The following is a 23,276-nucleotide window of genomic DNA, read 5'->3' as shown; positions in this document are numbered from 1 at the left end:
CCTGTCTCTTTAATATATTATATTGATTTTTCTTCAGGTTATCTATGGTGAATGTCTACATTGAAGTCATCGATGTGAATGATGTCATGCCTGAATTCAGCCAATCAGAGTATCAAGCATATATCAATGAAGGTGTTGCCATGGGGACATCAGTCATACAGATACAGGTAAAATAATTAAGCTGCCTTTCCTGTTATGGAATACAAGAATGGATTTTTGGCACATGCACCTGTGCATTTGCATGTTATGTTGTTTTGTATTTTGAGATCAACAATTTACCTCCAAGGAAACAAACACCATCAGGTTCATTAATTCTTCACAGGCCACTGATGAAGATACTGTTGGATATCTGGATTATTCACTGGTTGATCCAATGGGCAAATTTGCAATCAACAATGTCAGGTAATGTTGCAGACAGTTTTTGATGCATACATTAACATGCTTTTATCACTAGCATATTACATCACACTTTATGTACTACCTTGTCTGTTGTAAATTAAACTTCCAATACCAGAGGGGACTGTGTCATTAGCAATGACTTGTTTAGCATAACGTTTTACATACTGTTATGCATGTAGTATGCTTTCATCGCTAGCAGTACAAGTTGATGTGCTGTGAATAAACTGTCTTCAGTATTGTGGTTCAATAACTGCAGTTACAGTATTTGAATACATCAGGAATTGTGCTATCAGAAACTATCAATGACACTAGTAAAGATAAAAATACATGAATAAAATTAATAACAAGTAAAAGACTTTCTCACTGTGCTGCTGACAACATTGCTTGTGTTTTCATTGCACTTTGTGATATTGTCTGAAGTATAATTCTAATGGCAAAGATCTATTTTCATTTTCCCACCAGTTCTGTAGTTGAAACCACAGCCTCATTAGACAGAGAAGAACAAGATATCTATGCAGTTACTATCTATGTCACAGACGGAATTTTTGTGAGTACTTGACAAGTTTTTGGGAGACACTTTGATTATCAAACTTTTATGGTTGCATAGAGGCCAGGTGTGAATACTAGTATTTAATGTTTGTATTAAAATACAAGGATGCAACTCTAAGGGTGATGGAGAAACAAATGAATATAAATGTATTTGATAAGTTTTTGAGCTTCTATCTGTATTCAGTAGTTATCTGATGTTACATGATATATATTGACCCTTCCCCTACTTAGTTTTCACTTTTTCGCAATTTCAGGAAAATAGCGTCAATTTGACAATTAACATAGAAGATGCTAATGATAACTCACCTGTGTTCAGCTCTGATAGTTTTGCTTTTAATGTCACCGAAGAAACCACCAATCAAATCATCGGAACGGTGAATGTAAGTTCTCATTTCATTGATTTCTGTGCCTGGTGAAAATAACCTTTATTTGGTCCCAAGTCACCAATAATTTGTTCATAAGTACAAGGTTTTGAGGGATTTAACTATATAAAGTAAACAAATTACTCAAAAATCATGTTGGTGATCATATGGAATCAGTAATTATTAGCTTAATGTTATTTGTAAGTAAAAATATTTCAAATATCTTCCAAAGAAGAAAGTTGGTTTGAACTTTATTTTTTCTCAGGCCTTCCATTCATATTTACCGTAAAATTCCCAATTGAAGCCGCGGCTTGTATTAGAAACATTTTTGAGGGACCCCTAGGACCACGCATTGAAGTCATGGTGCGGCTTCAATTACGTACATTTCCTGTGTTTCGATATTTTTCTCAATGCTCACCAAGCATTGCAGGGGCAATCGCTATTGTTATGCAAATTAGTACCAATGAATTCTGCGTGAATAAATTACCCGCATAAAAAGTCCCTACTCTAGTGTAACTCCAATATAGAAACGTTAGGAGAGTGTATTTGGTCGTTAAACTTGGTAAAATTCCTTTTAGATAATAAGGAAACTATTAAAAGATGTTAAAACAATGGGAAACTGGAGTTCCCTTGACAGCATCGTAAGGAAAATGACACGTTTTTCCAGCACTTTCTTGATTCTCTGACCCTGGTCACCCCCGTCCTCTAAATAGAATAGTCTCACTAAGGTCGGCCATGTTGATCAGCAGCGGGCATGATGTCTTTTGTTTCAAGTGGTTTCAAGGGGTTTTTGGACGCTGAAATTTCACAAAAATGTCACTTCTGTATTCAGAGATTGTACAATCAATTTCTTTGGACGTGTAAGTCGATTTTGAAAGCAATAGAAGATCAAATGGTGTTGAAAAAAAATCGTGCATAAAATTAGCATAAATTAAGCGTCCACTGCAGATGGGTCCCCTTGATTTACAGCCGTCTTGTGTTGCCGAACCGGTGGCTCGTACTCGAATAGTGCAATAAAGGCAAGTGAATGACCTTTGGTAACTTTACTGCCATGTTTTTGTGAACTATTTTGCGGTCAAATTTTATTTTCTCATGATCAAAAACGGAACGTGTACAAGCTTATACGCACCCACCATGGTCATTCAACAACCACAGTACAGTATAGGCATGGCAGTTCATTATGGCAATATGATGCAGGTGGTGGTGTTTGTACGTCAGGCATCGGTAAGGGTACGTGGGTATGAATGAAAACTACGTATTTGAAACATGGTATCTCAATCTCTCAACTATTTTAACTTGTACACAACACCGTTGCTTCAAAATTGTTGCATCAGGTATTGACTATGGCGGTGTTTACCACACTGACAAAAACTTCGGCCGTGTTCAAACATACACACAAACGTACCGATACATGGGGCATTGTTTGTACTTTTGTTACTATCATTGACAAAATGCACAATGGTAGAAGTGTTACTGTTGTGTGAAGATAAGAATGGACAGTGAAATTGATCTAAATGTTATCACACTTGTGTAATTGGTTTGTGAAGTTGTTTCAAAACTTGCCTTAGAAGTTGCACTGACTTGTTATAATTGCGGTGAAAATCAGAGAGCTTTATGGACCCTAATAAACACACACCATGGGAGTACACTTTGCGGTGCACTTCACATATGCAGAATCATATTACATTCCTTACCGCCGCCCTGAGTGTTACAGCCAAGTCAGTGTCTAGTTGTCATTAGACTCTTGTTGTCTTTGCACTGTACGAAGTTCTTTGTGCAAAAAAAATCATGATCCACGGGAAAAGAGGTGTACATACGCCAGAAGCAGTACGTGAGAAAGTTCTCGAAATGTACGTGGATGGAAAGTCATTTCGACAGATATCAGCGGTGACCGGCATTGGCAAGTCATCAGCGTAAGACATGCTGTGTAAGTCATCCTCAGAAATGAAGACGGGCACTATCCGTGTTTGGGAATAGTACGAGAACTCGACTTTGAACATATACTCGGCCATGGCCACTACTGAAATACAAGTGTGTGTACACTTGTAGGAAACATTTATCCCACACATAGACACTAATCAGTTCCTACCGGCCAACAGGTTTTATTGCTTTTACTTCAGCAATTACAGCTGAACCTGCTGTGAAACAACACTATCATCCGTCTGTTCTTTGCCTCAAGTTAATTACAAGTACTGATACTGCAACAAGTTTTGGAACAACTTTACAAACCAATTACACAAGTGTGATAACATTGGATCAATTTCACTGTCCATTCTTATCTTCACATGACCATAAAAAGGAACTTTTTATTGTGTATTTTTTCTGTAAGAAAGACACCTGTCAATCATTAGCACAAGTCAATGACGCATTGCAAGCCAGCTGGTGTGAATTTCAGCATGCATTGTTTCATGATGGGCTCAGAGAAGGGGTGCGGCTTCTATTATGGTACAATTCAAAAACCCCAAATGGGCAAACAATGAGCCAAGACAATGTTTCAAAGTCAGGGTGCGGCTTCAATTAGAGGTGCGGCCTCAATTGGGAATTTTACGGTAGTTCCAGAGACCAGCTCTGGAACTGTTAGTTTTTGCTCACTTTCCTTCTTTCTTTCTTTCTTTCTTTCTCTATTTCCGTTATTACTATCATAGAACATGCTATACACAAATTTTACCTTAATTACCCAGAATGCATTGCGACACGCTTATGACGTCATCGCTCAGCTCGGACGGGTTTTACGGGCATTTCTTGTGTGTTTATTTATTTATTTTTTATTTTGCATTGCTCAACTATCATATTGCATTCAGCTATTAATAATTCTAGCTTTCTTACGCTTTGTCTTTTGTTGCTTTTTGATTTTATTTTTCTCTAAATACTCGCCGTGCGTGGCGCTATACTGTTTCGCCAGAATGCTAATGAATAACAATGGCGACGGTACGATCGCTTCGCTCGCATAGAGAGAAAAAAGTAGGCTTTCCGTAAGTTTACAAGCGCGGCTGGGCACAAAATCGGCTGTTTTGGCGGAGAAACTGCCCCGTCATATTTCTGAGGAGCCACCAGCGGTTTTTCCTATATCAGTCTGCGATGCCGTTTAACGCCGGTAACACAGCCCTGCCATGCTAGGCATTCATCTGTTCATAGTGAACTGTCTGTCACCGCACCGGCATGCGTTGGCTGCACGTAAAAGCAACTCAACTTTCCAAGATCAAACGGTCAGTATCTTGTGAAAACAGCGACATAGCAATGAAAATTGTTTTAGACTGTGCTTTTAATCAAATGAAAATGCATGTGGCCTCGGTTTTCAATTTCAACGGCCGAGGTCCGATGTTTCCTCTCGTCTGATCATCGTCGTAAACCACGCGCCTCTTTACGGCAACAACTCAGCGCTACCCGTCAAGCGATTGATTTTTGCGTAGGTCAGCGGAGCGAAAATTATTGCTCTGGCTCGCGAGAATGTCGTCTGATATACATTTCCGTGCGTTGTCGCCCCCGTATGTATCTATTGCGTTTTTACCGTACATGTAGGCATTTGTAATCTGTGTACTGTAATTCCCCGGACTGCCTTGCTTTTAGTTGGTATTATGGCGTTTACTGCTATCAGCCCTTAACTATAGGTACGTGCTTGAATATTAAAATCCAAAGCACTCTTTCATTCTGCACCTATCTTTGTCACACATTCTCTTGTTTCTTCCGCTGCTCTGGTCTCTGGAACTTCGCTTTTGCTTGCAAATGCTTTCTAGTTTAATATCTATATTGTTTCAAATGGCCTTTGTCAATTGTATAGGAGGAGAGATTTTAATTCAGACTATAAATTTGAACCCTTGAAATTTTTGATTGTAACAACAGGCAAGTGATAAAGATCTTGGTGCCAATGCAGTGGTCTCATATTCATTACTGTCACCGTATGACAATAACATGTAAGTTCTACTCTCAATGTTTTAATCACCAATCATTGCATGTAGAAATAAAATTGTCATAGCAAGATGTTGTTTACATCATTGAGACTCTTTGTATTTGCCAGTGATGTACGGTATAATGGAGCAGGATGTACTCACTCCTTTCGACACACCTGACATCACTGTCTTTGATGTCCCTCTTCAGCTCCATATCATATTATTCTGTGTGATTTAGACAAAGTGAATCATGCTGTGTTGTATTTACTATGTTTGCCAATTGTCCAAAGAGTGTTTTTTATGAATACAGCAAGCATTATGAAAATTTGATATCATGAGGCAGGCTGTATCAATTACAAAAAAAAATGGCCTAGGGTGTTAACTTTCTTGTAGTTCATCCTTACCAATAATTTACATACCATTTCATCAAGTTTAGCTTTTATGTCTTCTGATTACGCAAGATGTGATAGATTGAAATGAATTTCTAGTAATTCTGTCCAGTCAATGTATTTATCAAATATAACTAAAATAAAAATATAGAGTATTTCTCAGTAGTAACTCAGGCCACAGTCCTTCCATCACTGAATGGTTAAAATTTTTCAGGCTCTTCGTCATTGATGCTGATGGTATCTTAGCAACAGCCACAGAGCTTGACAGAGAAGAGGCAGATTTCTACAAGGTGTATGTTGTTGCAACTGATGGTGGGCAGTCTCCACGCAGTACAGTGGTCCCAGTCGACATCACAATTCTGGACATCAATGATAATTTGCCAAAGTTTACAGAGGAGAGTTATGAAGGTCAAGTTGATGAAGGAGATGACGCTGTTGGCACTGTTGTCGTGACTGTACAGGTAGGAATCTCAGTTAATCTTTCTGCTTTTATTCCCATTACGCTGTCAAAATGTCAGGGCTGATAATTATAATTCACAGAAAACTCTAAAAAAATGTGAATGGGTATGATTACTAGGTAGCAATTTATAACAGGTTAGTTTGTCTATATTAAAATATTTGTGAGCAAAAGTATTTTTACATTTTCATTTAGTTATGTTGTCATTCGATTAATTTTTTCTCCTTTTATGTTTGTTGCTCCTTTTATGTTTGTTGTTCACGTTCTCATCTGAAATTTTGTCGTATCTCTCACTAGATCAGTGATGCAGACCTGTCACCCAATGATGAGACAGATTATTACATCAGTGATGGTAATGATGATGCTCACTTTGAAATCAATAGTGTTGGTCAAATCACAGTAATGTCTGCTATTGATGTTGAGAGTCAAGGTAGAGTTTTGACTCTGAAAGTGACTGCATACAATCTACAGCCATACTTGGGTTCTGACATCACCAACAGTACAGTCAATGTCACTATCAATGTCAGGGTAAGTATTTAAGTTCAAAATTGTGGTATTCTATGATCCATTTATCACCTGTGAATTACTTTCTGTCCTATGAATGAACTTTGCCAGCTTTGATAATTCAAAAAGGGGCAATATTTATTGGTAACTTAGAATTTTTTTGATTAACTGCAATGTGACCTTTGAGGTGTGATATTCCACTGTTCCATTATGATTTGATGTGTATTAATTGTACTTTATAATTAATAAATTTAGGAATGATCATATCTGGATTAGGATTTATGTTTAAGGGGTAGATGAAAAGGAAAATCTTATGCAAACCGTATTTTTTTGTAGCATTAAAATTAAAATGTGTTTTGAGTTAAAATTTTTTATTAGCAATGGCTTTGTATTGTGTAATAATGGAGTATTTTCGTTTCTTACCACACCTAGGATGTGAACAACCATGGACCAGTTTTCTTTAATGACAGTCACACATCCACTGTAGCAGAACACACAGCATTTGGCAGCACTGTCCTGACAGTGACCACCACAGACATCGATGTAACATCAACTGCACCTCACTATTGGATCAGCAGTGGTAATGATAACGGTGCCTTCTTCATTCACGATACAAAGGGGACTATCTCTGTCGCAGCAGATATTGATCGAGATGCACCAAAGAATCAAATGTATTTTAATCTTACGGTAAGTTTTTCCTGATCTCCAATGTAGAGACTTCAGATAATGTTAAATGTAAAACAAAATTCTCTTGCAGAATTTTATGTTATTTTGATATCATTCTGTGTTTTACAAAGCATAATTATGCTTAGTGATGTCTCACTGGTGAGAATAGCGAGAGAGTTCAGTAAGAGGGAAATTATGTGATTAATTGCTTAGTTTCTCACTTTCTGAGATTAATCGCCAATTTCTCTTTAAGTTCTGAGATTGGTTGCTAATTTCTCTAAGTTGTGAGATTGACCGCCGATTTCTCTAATCTCTGAGATATAAAAACTAATTTCTCTAAGTTCTGAGATTGATCACTCTGTTCTCTAAATTCTAACGTGGTGGTACCAAGGTGTCAATGTTTTCCGTATCGCAACATCTCAAGTTGTCAACGCTATTGCCACTTTTCATTCTCATGGCATTTTCAGTTTTATGGGTTTTTTTTCACCAGTTGAATATTCTCCAACAATTTTATCACATGCTTCAAACAACAGATGGTTGTCTGAAAAACAGTGTTTTGAGATCCATCAAAATAACTGTTTTTGTATAATGTTTGAAAAATTATTTTCATCAACACCTATAAGTTATAGCCACAACTATTGTTAGGGTGAATATATGCCAATATCAGATTAATTTAATCTACTCCAATTGAAATAAAGCAATAAAGAAATGAGAGCCATCATGGATTATAATGACAATGTTTGTGATTTGAATCTGCAGGTATCTGTTACTGACAAAGACAGTGGTACATATAATGATAGCACAGTTGTTGAAGTTCTCATAACTGATATCAATGATAATAAACCTGAGTTTGGCCAAGGTAAGTACTAGGACTGAGTGGTAATTCTTGACTACACAAAAAATTGATAAATGCTCTTTTGCTGGAAAATGTCTGTGAAATCAACCTTGAAATTCTGCTACACTAAAACTGCCAATGAAATGAAATCGAAAATTACCACAAAGGAAAATTTCTGAGTCGTCATGGAAATGCCATGTCCAAAACGATCTTCTAGTAATTTTACAATTCATGATCTTTGGGATCATAGCAACACTTTTATTATTTGGATAAACTCGATTTTTAATGAACAAGATGGGGAATATTATTTCAGAAATTGTTGAAAGAGGGACCTGACTTATTTGCTAGAATCAAAGTAGTGCTAGCATGAATGTGTTCACAACTATGTCCTCTGCACTTATTTGTTTCTTTCTCTTTTAGCAAAATTCAAAATATCCATGCTTGTTGTTAATTGAATGTATCAATGTGGTATCAATGTGTTAATGTGACACAGATAATAGAATTGTAATGTGCATTTTTTTTAACAAATAAAGTTGAATTTTCTAACTATTTTAGTGTCTTGGTGTCGTTCTTTTTATAAGTTGATCCACCTGCTCTTAAAAGTTTTCTTTTTTTGTATTTGAATATTTATTTTCTCACAGTAATTCATTTGTATATTTCTCCCATAAAGTTTTATTCAGGTACCCTTCCCATGCACACAGATGTCTTTGCATCGTAAAATTCTCACCTGAGTTACAGTAGTATCTCTGTATGGTATTGTATTGTGTGTTTACTGTGTATCATTGTCAAATTATGTATTTGCTGTGTGTTATTCAGTGTTACAGCTATTGCTACAATTGTATCAAAGTGCAGCTATTGCTACAATTGTATCAAAGTGCAGCTATTGCTACAATTTTGTATCAAAGTGTAGCTATTGCTACAATTGTATCCTTTGCCATAGAATGCCATACATGTATAATCAGGGTACTCCTTTCTCACCAGTATACTTCAACAGATATTCTAAATAACCATGCCATTGTGATTTTGCTAATCACAACTCTTCTCACTTCAGTTTTATATGAAATCAGCGTCAATGAAACGGCCAGCCTCGCGGAGGTCATCGCAGTCATAACAGCATCTGACATAGATTCAGGTGCCAATGGGCAAGTGATCAGCTATTCATTTAATGCTGTTGATGATTATTTTGTGATCGATTCTGATGGGAATGTTGAGCTGAATACGACACTTGACTATGAGACCAGAACAAAGTATGAATACACTGTAATTGCTACTGATGGAGGAAGTAATCCAACTCAAACCGGGTAAGTAGGTCAAAGGTCATACATTATCCAATCATAGGGATTGTAGATCTGTAATTGGCTGTTCAATAATCTCTTTCTGTAGAGATACACAATCCACTTGACCACGCTTAAGGTGGCTGGAAAGGCAATTTTTGCACCAATTCTTTTCTCAGAGTTAATGTCAAGTTTCAAGTGTTAGAATCAAGATATTTATTCAAATTTTCAGGATAACTCCCTTAGTTAATATTTTCTCCAAAGAATATAAAAATTGTATATTTGCAGCCATGATTTTGAAATATGACACCAGTAAATATTAAAATTTAATTTTTCATATTTTTTTACATATTTGAATTTAATAACAATTGGATAGTATTAATATTACCAAATTAGTTATAAATATGTTGACACTATTTATTGTAAGATTTGTACGGCAGGATTTGTAAATAAAATTTGTTTTTATGATTTTACATGGGTTTATATATCAAAAAATTATTAAAAATTCTTTCAAATTTCAAAATATGATTTTTCAAAAAGTACTTCAAATACAGGAAAATTGTGCCGTACAAATCTTATCTGTAACCTTGTTAATAGGCTGTAAAAATTCCATGTCCATATCTCATTTCAAACTTGGATTAAATTGGTATACAATTATGTAGGAAAACTGTTATTCTGTCAAAAATGTTGAAAACAAGCCATATTTGCACCCCTCTTTTGAAGTCATAGAGCAGTTTTTTTGGTTAATCTCACTTTTGACACCTCTTTGACACTCAAAGAGTCCAAAAATTCATTTACAATAGCAGTCACTCACTCTGAATGCCAGCACCGCCTTGTCAAACTTTCCTGAAAAACAGCAAATAATGACTTTCCCTTTTCAAACATTTTATTAAAAGCTAGGGGACCTCTACCATAGTTAATACACTAAGGACTCCCCAACTTCTTCTTATTTGGTCAGTTTTTCAGAAGTTTTAACAGGCTATAATTCTGCAATGCCTTTGTGCCCAAATGTCTAGTTTTTTTTATTCCACAGAGAATGTTGACTACTTTTATATTTAAATAATTTTGTTGAAATTTATAACTGACGCTCTAGCCTTTCCAACCACCTTAATATTCTTTTTCCATGGCATGTTAGGTCTTCAGCAACTTGAATTGTGTATAGTACAATGCTATCATAAAATCTGATCATTGGGTATAAGTTATAATACTACGTCAATCTAAGACTGGGTAACAACATACTGGTAGAATGCAGAATTCAATATAATTGTGGTAGAATTCAGAACTCATGATATGCAAGCTGTATTTATCATTTATAAGTATTCCCAATGGAAAACAGAGAAAATTAAAGGGACTAATTCAGGATAGTATCTTGCTACCATTTTTGATATTAAGGTACTTCGCGCCTTGAAAATATAAGGTTTCAAACTTTCCTCAAGCAAACTTTCAACATTTCTTTTTCAAAATCAGGAAAAAAATCAGGGGTCACCATGCAAATTTTGGTACTGGAGAGACAAATTACTCAATAATATAGGGTTATTCACAAAATACGGCCCTGTATGGACGAGGGCTCAGTGAGTGACGTATTGGACGAGCCGCTTCGCGCTCTAATTCTGAAAGGGTTGTAATTCTATGGTAAATTTTGAGGGATGCAGCACGCGCGATATGAGTGGAACTCGCGCGATTGTTGAAATAAAATTGCTACAAACCCCTGAAAATTTGCGCATCGCGCGTCTCCCATATTTGGGACTCCGCGTACCATACAAAATACGGAAAGTTATTGGACGGCCAAACTCCCGTAGGTTACGGCTGTAGGTGTATAATAATTACAGATATTTGAAATTCATAATGGCTGTGTGAACTATGGGAGAAAATATAAGTCAATTTTCACAAAACTAGCTTGATGAAAACTGTACTCTATAAGGTCCAAAATGAGCCCCCCACTAATGTGATGGTAGGCGAAAAGAATATCATAAAAATTTGTGAGTCTGAATATCTGTCCAAGGGGCTTATTCTACCTTAAAGAGGCACTCCCACCTGGTAACATTTTTAAAACACATTTTTTTTAATGCCAACGGTCGATATTTGACGTGGCGACTGCGCGCGGATCGCGAGATATCGATAAAAACATGTCCTCAAAAAAGTAAAAGTTTGAATTCCCGGTGGCCCACCTGAATTCAGCTTCCGAACATAGAACGTTCGGCACTGGGGCCATTGTCAACTAAGCTATGGAGTACGAGTCTACGCTGACGCTGCTGTACGCCACGGCAGTACCACTCGCGTCGGTGAGCGGTCATGTCCCATGGTTGAAAGCCGAGTCCTACTGACTCGGCAAAAAAATCGGAAAACAAAGTTTGCTGATTCCACCAGAATTCGCATAGGTGACTAGCACAGATAGGTGCGGTTGATACATAGTATGCATAGTGGCCGCCGCGTGGTATGCGCGCATACCACACGCGGCGGCCGCTATGTATCGAACCACGCGTAACTGTGTGGCAGACGACAAAATGTAGTCATCAGAGGCAACTAATATTTTACACGTAAAAACTGATATCTATGTGGTATTGTTTAAAAATTTAATACATCTGATTGAGAATAATGAAAACGACAAAAACTAAGGAGAAGTTTTAAAAAAGAATTACCAGAGGTAGGCCTAAAGGCATTGATAATGATGTATATAAAGTCATCGCAGTAGGAGGTAAATTAATTGCGTCATTCGAACGTTTTTGGACTCCTTAGAATATCGTCAATCAGCACATCAACACACTTTCGAGGGATTTCGGGTCATAAGCAGAAACGATCGTAAACCTCGGGATGTGAAAAATACGCTTGGGAAATGACATGTTTTTATCGATATCTCGCGATCCGCGCGGAGTCGCCACGTCAAATATCGACCGTTGGCATTAAAAAAATGTGTTTTAAAAATGTTACCAAGTGGGAGTGCCTCTTTAATAGCACCTGTTGCTATTTTGCTTTGCTTTTCCAGGACTGCCTCTCTTGTCATAACAGTGGTCAATGAAAACGATGAAGTTCCTGCTTTCTCAAAGCCAAGCTATGAGTTTGAAATTCTTGAAGTAAGTGATAACCTTTCAATATGATTTCATTAGCCTTCACTGTTTAGCTGTGAAAATTATTGTGATTCAGAGTTATGGCTGTAATCCTTTTTTCTTCTAGACATACAGTGTGTAAGTGACGCTGAACAAACTGTAAAATTTTAAAAAAAGATTTTACTGCAACAAAGTGATGATCACTACACCATTTCTGTAAAAATGCCAATTTGAATCAGTTATTTGCTTGAATACACTAAACTGGTCATAATAAATTTTATCTTTGTAAACTGGTCTGGACACACGTGATCGGTTTCATTTGTGTAGGAAAACAAACAAGATAGCAATTCCTGTCCACTTCAACGTCTTTTTTTCTTTCCAGAACTCTGCTGTTGATACATTTGTTGGCCGTGTTGCAGCAACTGATGATGATGGTGATACTATTTCCTACTCCATAAAAAGCAGTGAGCCCTCTGGTGGTGAGTAATGGGGAATGTTAGCTCTCCTTAATACACAATGCCCTGATGCTATGGACAGCAAGACATTGGATGCAATTGTTCAGTCTGTGCTTTTTAAATGTGTTTCGAGAAAAATATTCTTTGTGTATTGCTCTTTCTGCTCTAAAATGCCCATTAATTCCACCAATTGATAAACACTCCAATCACAAGACCTAGTTGAAGTAAGATGGTGTAAGCCAAGAACATTTTGTCTCTGACGGCTCTTTCAATTTCAAATGAAAAGTGAAGAGTCTTTTATACCATCTACTGGTCATTTTTCAGATAATAAACAATGCAAGTACTATTCAAAACATCTGGGGCAATTGTTTTGGCAAAATCTCACTAACCAAAGACAATTGCTTGCATGTTGACTTTTGGTCGTTGGTCCTGATTATAAGTATAATAAAACATCCCGAGGCAAAGTATGTAACTTTTCTTGTGCTGCAATTGTCAACACCTTGTTGTAACCTGCTACGTTATTAAATCTTGTTGTAAATTTGTGAAAGCAAACCAGTGGTGGAAAGAAGTATCTGCCATAAAAGTAGTGCATACACTTATCAAACATATTTGATTGTTTTAATTCTTATGATGAGGACACTATAATGAAAATGTCCTGGAGTGGAATCCTGGTAATATTTATGCCATATTTCCTGACTGTGCTTTGACATTGTTATTATTGAAATTTATGTCTGATAAGAATAATTCATAGAAGAAGAAAAAACAAGCAAAACACATCAAAAGAACTGCGTTCCGTAACAAACTGTGAAAGAGTTGAAAAAACACTTTAACAATTGGTATTATAAAATGTTAAGAATAATCACTATTTTCTTTTCCTCGTGTTTGTCCGTTTTCTACAGCTCCTTTCAAAATTGATGGCAGTACAGGAGATGTACAAGTCTCTGTCTCGGACATGCTGGATAGGGAAGACCGGGATAACTACACAGTTGTTGTTACAGCAAGCGATGGTCTTCACAAAGTTGATGTCAATATCTCTGTGACAGTTTTGGATGTCAATGACAACACACCATCATTTTACCTCCCTGAGTACAGAGAGGAGATGCAGGAAGATGCAATCGATAATTTTGCTGTTTTACAAGTAAGATACCCACCACTACTACTCTACAGCAATCATGTTTGTACTTTGGATCAGTTTTCTCAACCTCGCTGAAATTTTGTCATATGACATTGAGGATGATCAAATATGTGTTTTATTTGTGCATGATTATACATTTTAGGTCACCGCAGAGGACAAAGATGAAGGAAATAATAGTGACATCACTTATGGAATCCAGCAGGCTGGAAACCATGGAAATGCCTTTGCCATTAGGAACGATGGTACTATCTATCTAGCAAACAGTTCGGCCATAGATATTGACACATACTCTGAATACATGCTTACAGTTGAGGCCACTGATGGTGAGTTAATAGCTGTGTGTTTGTTAACAATCAAAGCTTCGTAGAAAAAATATTTCAGTCTTTACAAATGACTAGACAGATGGGTATGACAAAGAATAACAAACATTATCTGAGAAACCTACAAAATGGAAAAAATTTCTAACAGATAATCATGATTACTCAATGTATATGAGTCGGTTGGAGAAAACAAAAGTATCAAACATTGTTGGGTAAGCAGCTCAGAAAAGAAAAAAATGACATTAATACAAGTTAGGCAGAACAAAAGATCTTACTCCAACAGACCAGACTGAGTAGATGTCACCAATCATGTCATATGAACATTGCTATGTAGGGTTATTAACTGTGAAGGCAGGACAGACATTGTCCAATGTGCACAGACAATCTTCAGCAAGCAACTTATAGTCTGTGTTGCTATCAAACATACAACTCGATCGGTAGTTCATATGGTTCCACCTTACACTTTGATCAGGGATAGTTTTAAAAGTCAAATTATCGCCAAATGTTTCTATCTTTGTAAAGGTGTTGGAATTGTACATCATATACATGTATCACTTTTGATTTATCAACACTTAACACTTGCAATTAGCAATATTTTCAATTGTTGAGACCCATCTTTTAGAAGACGATGTTATTATGAATAAGTGAGATATTTCTGTTGAGTAAAAATGTGGCAAGACTTGCAAGGATATATAGCAAGGAATATTTATTAGCTCTGCTGTCAGAGACATAGTAAAAGTACGGTGTAAAATTACCAAATTTGAAATTTATAGAACTTTTTCTCATTAAAGCTCATAACTATACATATCTTGCATTCCCACTCGAATTAAATGATTCTGATTTTGTGGCGCATTTTCTGTAGAGTTCTCATTACCTTGTCAATCAAATTTGTTTTTTGTCATGAAAGGTTATCAAATGTTGTTTCTATAAATAGTCACAAAATTAATGGAACAGCCATGCCATTTTGGTTGCCTCTGAATGCAATTTCCATGTGCTGTCCATTCATTGTTATTTTCAACAAAAACTAGCATGTAGCTATAATGGTTGCTTGTTAACATTTACTTGAACCTGATGTTGTTCACGCTAATTAATGCATTTTTCCTCAATGCAGGTGGGTCTTCTCCCAGAACTGGTCTTGCAACTGTCATCATTACAATCATTGATGTGAATACCAATCCACCGATATTTTCACCAAATATGTACACTGCAAATGTCTTGGAGGAAGAAGATCCACCTAGGGCTGTCATTCAGGTAAAATATTTGCTTCACAAAAATGGGCCATTTTTCATCACTGTGTATACTTCTTTAATTTGGCTACTTTGACAGATATTACAGTCAAAGGGACAGTGAGCTTTTTCGACAGATTGTTGTGAAAGAAATAGTAGTAGGTATCCAAATGCATTTTGTTTTGCCCCAAAAATGTATGCATGAGAAAATTGTTGGCAAACGAAGTACACACAGAATACAATTAGGTCTTATCATCAGAACAGACACCAAGGACTTAAACCAGATGCGATGTCAAAGTTTGGAAAAGTGTAGACTTCAAGCAGCTAACTTGTTATACATAAGTGAATGTGTCATGATGATTTACATAAATATGTAAGTTCAAAATTCATATTTTATCTTGCATTTTCTTTAGTTGTAGACAAAGCATGATTAAAGAATTATATTTGTTTGTTTGACACGCTTTATAACTAACCATCTCTGAATATCCAAATTGTGTTACTGTTTTAAATCAAAAGGTATCCGCCACAGATGCAGACCCTCAAAGCATCATAACCTATGGAATTGTGGGTGATGATGGTCCTTTCACTATTAACAACAATACTGGAGAGATCTCAACAAATAGCAGATTAGATAGAGAAAGCGTATCGTCTTGGCAACTGAACGTCAGTGCCGACGATGGCATCTACAGTGATTATGCCACAGTGGAGATTTCAGTTCTTGACATCAACGACAATGCTCCAGAGTTTTCAGAAATGTCATACTCCAAAACGATATCTGAGATATTCCCTCCTCATGGAACAATACTGACTGTCTCTGCCACTGACAAGGATGAAGACGATCAAATAATTTACTACATGGAAGAAACAAGTGGTAAGAATTTAATGCAAATCATGTGAACAAAAGTATTTAGTGGTATGACATCCAGCCCACAATTGCATTGCTGATTTCAGTCTGGATGGTCAGTAGGGATGTTTAAAGGCAGAATGCACCTCAAAAGTGACAGACTTAAACTTTTGCTCAAACGTTCCTTATCAAAACTTTCGACCATTCTCATACTAAAAAAAGAATAAAAATTAGGGGTCACCATATAAAGTTTGTTACTTGTGTAACAATTACCTAACATTTACTAATATTTGAAATTCAAAATGGCAGCCATCCCAGTGTTAACTCTACAGGGAAAAATAAAATTTGCAATTTTGAAAATAAATGAGACAGTTGAAATTCTTCTTATCCAAAGAGCTTTAAAATGAACCCCCACAAGTGGTAGACCAGAAAGGTTTTAAAAAAATTTGAGTGTGAGAATATATTCCTGAGGCACATTGTACCTTAACTCATATGAAGCCATTTTTGACGAAAAATGTCAGGTTTTGCCAGAGCAATTCAAAAATGATCACACTCTCTTCAATTCCAGATGATCTGCACTGCTGTATGGTAATTCCTGCTGTTGTATATCATTCTCTTTTAGATAAATTTGCTGTGAACTTTAACAGTGGTGCTATAACATTGCTACAGTCAATCCAAGACTACAGCTTTGGACTTCAGCACAACTTGAGAATAGGCGCAAGGGATTCTGGGAGCCCACCGAAGAGTAATTCTACTGTGGTCACTATTAGGATAAATTTCAATGTTACGACCAATGTTACTGAGGAGTTTGCACCGTTCTTTAACGATACATACACTGCATCTGTTCCAGAGGTAAGGAACATGGTAACTTTTTAAAGACAGATAGGAACAACATTCTTTTTCAGAATTATTGGTGCAGTATTAAAATTTTAGAATTTGTTCACAATCATGGCACAAATTTCTGCTGTGTGCAGATATTAAGCTTTTTCAAAGTTGTAACATGGATGAGTAATGGACAAGACACAGAACATTGTATTTCCTTTATAAGGGTATATTGTTTTATGGTACATAAAACAGTTTAAACCAATTTAGAGGGAACAGGAGTGGACAGGTAAACATTGAACTATGAAATAACATCAGATTTTTCACATTTTCATTTCAGAATTCACCATTTGGACAATCAGTAATCACAGTCATGGCATTTGATTTGAATCCAGAAGACAGAGACAGCCTAGAATACAGCATCACAGGAGGTAAGATAAAGCGTGTACAGACTCCATCTTGTCATCAGTTGATGTGCAGTGTGACTGTTACTGATTGCACACAGTCAACAGTAGAATGCAGGGGCAGATATTTAGTGTTTCAAACTTTTACACTACTTTTCTAATCTAAGGCTTTTTTGGCTCATTTTGACGCAATATAGTAAATCCAGCTTTCACCGTCTGATTTTGTAAAAAATATTACTTTTCAACATAGAGATGGTTGCCATTTTAAATGGCAAGTTTCAGTAAATATTAGATGATTTTTTCTTAATATCGCTTTTGCATGATGATTGCTGATTGCTGATTTTTATTCTTGATCTTGAAAAGAAATCATATGGTTCAAAGTTTCTTAAAGGTCTGGTGAAATGCCCATGTTGCAAAATCACAAAAATACAGTTGATGGTCTATAAAACAGTTGCATTCATTTCTTTTTTCGTTTAGCGCGCGTGGCAAAAGAAAAATGCAATGTGGGCGTGTCCCCCGAGCCTCTCCAGTCGACTTTTTTCGGCTTTCCGAAGTTTGCCCGACGTCGTATCTCATAACGGGAAGTGAAGTATTTCACACCTCCATAAGCTCCCCACGGGGGGTAACTTCTAGGGTTTCCGCTTACATGATCAGGACAGTGTCCTCCTTCACTTTGGGAAGACGTTGTTCTTTTGGTGGCTGTGACAGCGGCAAGAACATGAACGGCTCAACTGTAAACTTTTTCAAGTTCCCGTCAAGTGTGGAGTGTTTGAACCATAATGTGCTTGTCTCGGCTGGTTCGTACGATTGGCCACGGTCCCTCGGCTGAGCCTGCCTCGCTACTCGCTACACAGAAGGTTGGGACCGCAATGCAAGTCAACTGCATGAACACCAACACTGAACGTTGTGACTGCTATTAAAATGCACTAGTCTACAACACGGAACGTCGTGACCGCAATGCAAATCGGCAGTAAAAAACGTAAATGGGACCGTGATTAAAATGCACTACAACTACGACACGGAAGAATGGAACCACGATGCAAATCAGCTGCATGAACAGCAACACTGAACGTTGAGACTACCATTAAAAATGAACAACAACACGGAACGTAGAGATCATGATACAAATCATGGAGGTAGAGTCCTCCATGATACAAATCGACAGCAACACGGAACGCGTCGTTGGGACGGCAATTACTGAGGCTAAATTGAAGAACAACGGGGAATACCGGACCACGAGGAACGCGATGCAACTCGACCACAACATGGAATGTTTAAGACCGTGATTAAAATGCACAACACAGAACATCTAGACCGCAATCAGTGTAAATCAACTATAACACCGAACCTTGTTGCCTCGATTAAATGCGTATGTCTGCTATGTATAGCAAAAGTTTCAATTCTCGCGAGCGAGCGTTCCTATGCCCGCTGTACACTGGACAAATGACGTCAAATTTATCACAAGGGCTCGATTGCGTGTGTGTAAGTTTCAATTCTCGCGAGAGCCATTTATGCATGCTGTACACTAGACTACATGACGTCAAATCTCTCGCGAGACTTGGCTCGATTGCAAATACGTACGACGCGACGAAAGAACGCAATAATACGGAAGTAGACACAGTTTTTGCGAATCGCCGAGAGAGAAGCGCAGATTAAACAAAAGATTAAAAAACCCACGTTTTTTCTTTATTTACCATATTTTTTAAACAAAAATCAGTTTCGCCACTGTGGCGAATTAGGATCGATTTTTTTTTCGCCACTTCGGATTTCGATTCGCATTGGCGAACGTGGCGAATGGGCAGCGCGAAGCCTGTTTTGTTAGCGGATACCGGGCAGAGATAAGGCGGCGTTGGACCGCTATTCGATGTAAATGAACACACCTGTGACGTCACAGACGGCCAACCTTGACTCCCGCTGAGGGCGTGACCTGAGTGTCGCAAAATGACCCCATGAAAGCCGCGCATAGAAATATCAAAAAAATTAACACTTGCGCGTACTTTTAGGTTGCAATTTTGTTGCGAGTGTAATAGTATTGACCTCCTGGAAGATATTCTGTCACACGACCGGACCATTTCACCAGACCTTTAAAGAAGGTTTCAGCAAAGCCTAATTTTTAAAATTTATAGGGTTGTACTACCCAAAGTCAATGATGTTTATGATTTACAGAAATATATCTCTCAGCGGAGATCATGAACTTCACACAACATGTGTGAATTAAGAATATATATTATATTGATGTTGTCCTCAGGTTCTGGAAGCAGTAGTTTCAGCATAGATAAGTACACAGGGGAGATTGTTGTGAAGGCAATGATTGACCGTGAGACAAACACAGCGTTTGATTTGGTTGTAACTGCTACGGATACTTATGGATTGCAGGTAATTTAGATTGAATGCATCACTTTCAAAATTATACTATTTCCTTAGTATATCACAAACGTGTTATATGGCCAGAAAATAGACTTTGTCAAATATCTGTACTTTGCTTCTGTGTAACATACATTGATTTTCTTCCACTGTGTTAATTCACTTTATAATTTATTCAACATGTTTGTATCAAATTATCTTAAAAGATTGCAGAATGAAATTGTAAAGATTTGTTTGTAACAATGAGTAATTTTGTGCCACCCCTGATTGCATTATAGCCGCAAAATTTTTCTTGCTTTCAGATGGTCTGTACATGGAAGACCCAAACCCAAAATGTTAATCCTGTAACTTCTTTTGTAATCCTTTTGGAACAATAGACTTGTTGTCTTTTGTTCAGCATACTGGGAATTTTATTAAATTTAAAAGTGGCATACCACTATAGGCTTACTTCTATAGTCAAATAGTGAGTAAATAAATACCCAAGCACACTACACAAGTGAAAATACAATTGATTGTTCTCTATGATTAGGAATGGAATTTTTAGAAATATTCTTTGGAGGACACAGTAGCTTCTCTATTGGATAAACTCATTATGCTTTATAATAGATATCTTACAATTCCAGTGCTAAGTCATGAATTCACAGTACAAAAATGTATCAATGCACGGAACTACCTACATTGTATGTTTCCATTGATTGCTTTCAGAATTCCACCACTGTGGTGATAACAGTAGAAGATATGAACGACAATGCACCCGTGTTCAAAAACACACTATACAGTGTAGAAGTCGAGGAAGGTTTGTGAAATAGTTGGTTGGACACAAATTAAAAATTAAACTTTTAAATTTGTTTTGTAGGGTGCAGTCATTGAGAGTGTGGTTTTGAAAGTATTGATCTATTAAAAATGTTAAAGCAGAAAACTTTAGAGGAAATTTAGAATAAATTTACAAAAATCTGAGATGAATTATATTGTAGGAAAAAGCGATATTCGTCTGACAATCATATGTAAAGTAAAATGTGAAGAGCTTTAACATCATTCTTACAGAAGTTTAAGAGTTCATGTAACTTAACATGTCAGCAACTATTCTGGTTATTTCAATATTTTTGTCTGTTCTTCATGATTTTCAAGAGAGTGATGCTAAGGTGATCTTCACTGTGACTGCTGATGATGAAGACATTGAGGAGAATGGAAATGTTCTGTATGAACTGTTGTCACATATGTCTCTATTCAGTATCAATGAAACATCGGTGAGTGTGAGCTTCATAAAATATAAATTTTATCATCAAAATAAATGCATGATAAATATATAACGCGATGCCGTAGATGTATTCTAATTACCTTTCCAACAGAAATAGTTTTGCAGTTGGTATGAGTGACAGTTGCATCAGAAGGAATTCTAAAGAATGTTTTCACTTTTATTGCACTTGACATTGTTATGTGACAATACTGGGTGATTATGGCTTTGCTATAATCATTGTTAACGTCTGGGAGGACACGGGGAAAAGGGTTTAGACCTTGACATATGTGGGTCACCATGCGCCACCTACTACCACTGGCTGGATGCACTTATGACGTAACCTTATCTACCAACTGCCCCCTTTACCGTTATCTAAACAATTTGCGTCACCCTCTCCACGTCACTATCCATGCGCATATCAGTGTGAGCAAAGCTATAGCTCGTCCATTTCAACTTCTGCCACGCTCAAGTTCACACCACAAAATCCACCATGCCAAAAATGAAGAAGAGCAGGGGCCGCGCCCGAGCGGCCCCCGTACACCGACGAGGTCGAAGAGACGCCCAGCGCACCTCGACGAACACCTCCCCCAGCCAGTACCGATGGAAACCACCCCAACCACCCCTGCCGGCGTCGTGCCGACTACCGCCACAGCGGCAGCCGACCCAGGCATACCAGACCACGTCGCCAAACTAATAGAAACCAGCATTGCAAGCGCCATTGACTCAATCCGACGCGAACTACGGCAACCAACTACCAACACTACCCCACCGCCCGACCTGTAAGTCCAGCCAACTGATACAGCCGTTGGTGCACTATCACCCGCTTCAGTCATCATCGCAGGACCGACGACGCTCGCCGCTCCATCCTGCTCCGTGGTTACTCAAGTTCACCCAGGTAATCATCCCGCTAATCACGCTAATGGATATCAACCCGCCATTACAGCTGCCCCACCCGACTCGACCACCGCTGCTGGCGCTACGCACATCCGGGACTACCCTACCGATGGTGGCGCACCTCATAAAACAATCCGGGCAATATGGCTGCGCCCTACGTTCAACCCGTCCAGCGAGCTGGCCTCAACGCACCGCCATGGCGCCCACCTCCTAGAGCCGGGCCAACTGGCAAATCTCCTGCAGCAATACCCCCAGCCGACCTACTACTGCCATATGTCGACCAATCAACACTCAACGCCTTGGCTAACCTCGGTAAATTCATCGAACTTGGTGACTTGCATCCTGATGCCCTAGCTCCCAACTCAACCAGGCTACCAAGACACAAGTAGCTTTCGATCCGGACAACCTCGGCGTAGCCACATTCACAACCGAGGTGAAGCGGAAAATTATCGACAACTTTGACACCTGGCTACAGTGCTTCCTCGTCTTTTTCTCATATCGAACATTCTACTACCCACATCTAGCGATCCCCATGGCACCTACCTTCGTTTCTCGCTTCCAAAGCTGCCGCCTACAAGCCGGAGGCCTGGCTCGCGTACGACAAATTCTTCCGCCTGAACGCTGCCCGCTACCCAGACAGGGCCAACTGGAGCAAACCAAACCCAGACCTCAATTTCCAGCACTTCATAAACCAGCCACACCTCCTGCGTCCTTCCTGCTTCGCCTGTGGCCAACATGGTCATTTGAAGACTGACTGCCCAAACCTACGCAGCAGCGACACCAACCCATTCTACTGGGAGAACCAGCGAACAAGAAACAGTATGACCAACCTCAGGTATGTCGATCTTTCAACCGAGGCTCATGCAAGACCCCCTGCCACTATGGCAACACAAGTGCTCTGTGTGTAACGCGACCGACCATAATGCTCTGCACCACCACCAAAGCAACTATCAAGAGACCCCTCAGCCCTTCCAAGGGAGCGACCAGCCACACAGTGACAATAGCAATGCTACAGCCGACAACACCAATCAACCTCACTAAACCCTCAGCTGGCCTGCACGACCCGTATTAGTCGCCGGTTTAATTTGGGGGGCATAGCTTCTGCAGTGACGCCGCCACAGCCACTGCCGAAGCCAGCCTACCTGACTGCTCACAAAGACACTGAGCAGACGGAGGAGCGACGCGTACCGATCTACATCAAGACACCAC

At 38.3% G+C, this 23,276-nt stretch overlaps 2 protein-coding genes across 5 annotated transcripts in view; one reads left to right on the top strand and one right to left on the bottom strand.

Moving 5' to 3' along the window:
- LOC139122796 (putative neutral ceramidase C) overlaps nucleotides 1–23,276 on the bottom strand; it is a 113,034-nt gene that overhangs the window by 3,900 nt on the left and 85,858 nt on the right. The gene's annotated exons all lie outside the window — the stretch shown is intronic.
- LOC139122795 (cadherin-23-like) overlaps nucleotides 1–23,276 on the top strand; it is a 185,285-nt gene that overhangs the window by 96,713 nt on the left and 65,296 nt on the right. For all 4 annotated transcript variants that reach the window (XM_070688522.1, XM_070688521.1, XM_070688523.1 and 1 more), the window contains exons 71-91: nucleotides 38–167; nucleotides 323–402; nucleotides 862–946; nucleotides 1,203–1,328; nucleotides 5,151–5,221; nucleotides 5,801–6,047; nucleotides 6,341–6,571; nucleotides 6,980–7,234; nucleotides 7,973–8,072; nucleotides 9,100–9,349; nucleotides 12,306–12,393; nucleotides 12,749–12,845; nucleotides 13,721–13,959; nucleotides 14,099–14,279; nucleotides 15,388–15,527; nucleotides 16,019–16,373; nucleotides 16,969–17,198; nucleotides 17,509–17,599; nucleotides 19,821–19,948; nucleotides 20,642–20,732; nucleotides 21,065–21,183. In XM_070688522.1, the coding sequence (XP_070544623.1) occupies nucleotides 38–167; nucleotides 323–402; nucleotides 862–946; nucleotides 1,203–1,328; nucleotides 5,151–5,221; nucleotides 5,801–6,047; nucleotides 6,341–6,571; nucleotides 6,980–7,234; nucleotides 7,973–8,072; nucleotides 9,100–9,349; nucleotides 12,306–12,393; nucleotides 12,749–12,845; nucleotides 13,721–13,959; nucleotides 14,099–14,279; nucleotides 15,388–15,527; nucleotides 16,019–16,373; nucleotides 16,969–17,198; nucleotides 17,509–17,599; nucleotides 19,821–19,948; nucleotides 20,642–20,732; nucleotides 21,065–21,183 (3,334 nt within the window). The remainder of the gene's footprint in view (nucleotides 1–37; nucleotides 168–322; nucleotides 403–861; nucleotides 947–1,202; nucleotides 1,329–5,150; nucleotides 5,222–5,800; nucleotides 6,048–6,340; nucleotides 6,572–6,979; nucleotides 7,235–7,972; nucleotides 8,073–9,099; nucleotides 9,350–12,305; nucleotides 12,394–12,748; nucleotides 12,846–13,720; nucleotides 13,960–14,098; nucleotides 14,280–15,387; nucleotides 15,528–16,018; nucleotides 16,374–16,968; nucleotides 17,199–17,508; nucleotides 17,600–19,820; nucleotides 19,949–20,641; nucleotides 20,733–21,064; nucleotides 21,184–23,276) is intronic.

Source organism: Ptychodera flava, chromosome 22, assembly GCF_041260155.1.
Source record: "Ptychodera flava strain L36383 chromosome 22, AS_Pfla_20210202, whole genome shotgun sequence".
Lineage (NCBI taxonomy): Eukaryota > Metazoa > Hemichordata > Enteropneusta > Ptychoderidae > Ptychodera > Ptychodera flava.
The sequence above is the reverse complement of the archived record's forward strand: the minus strand, read 5'-3'. Positions and strand labels throughout refer to the sequence as shown.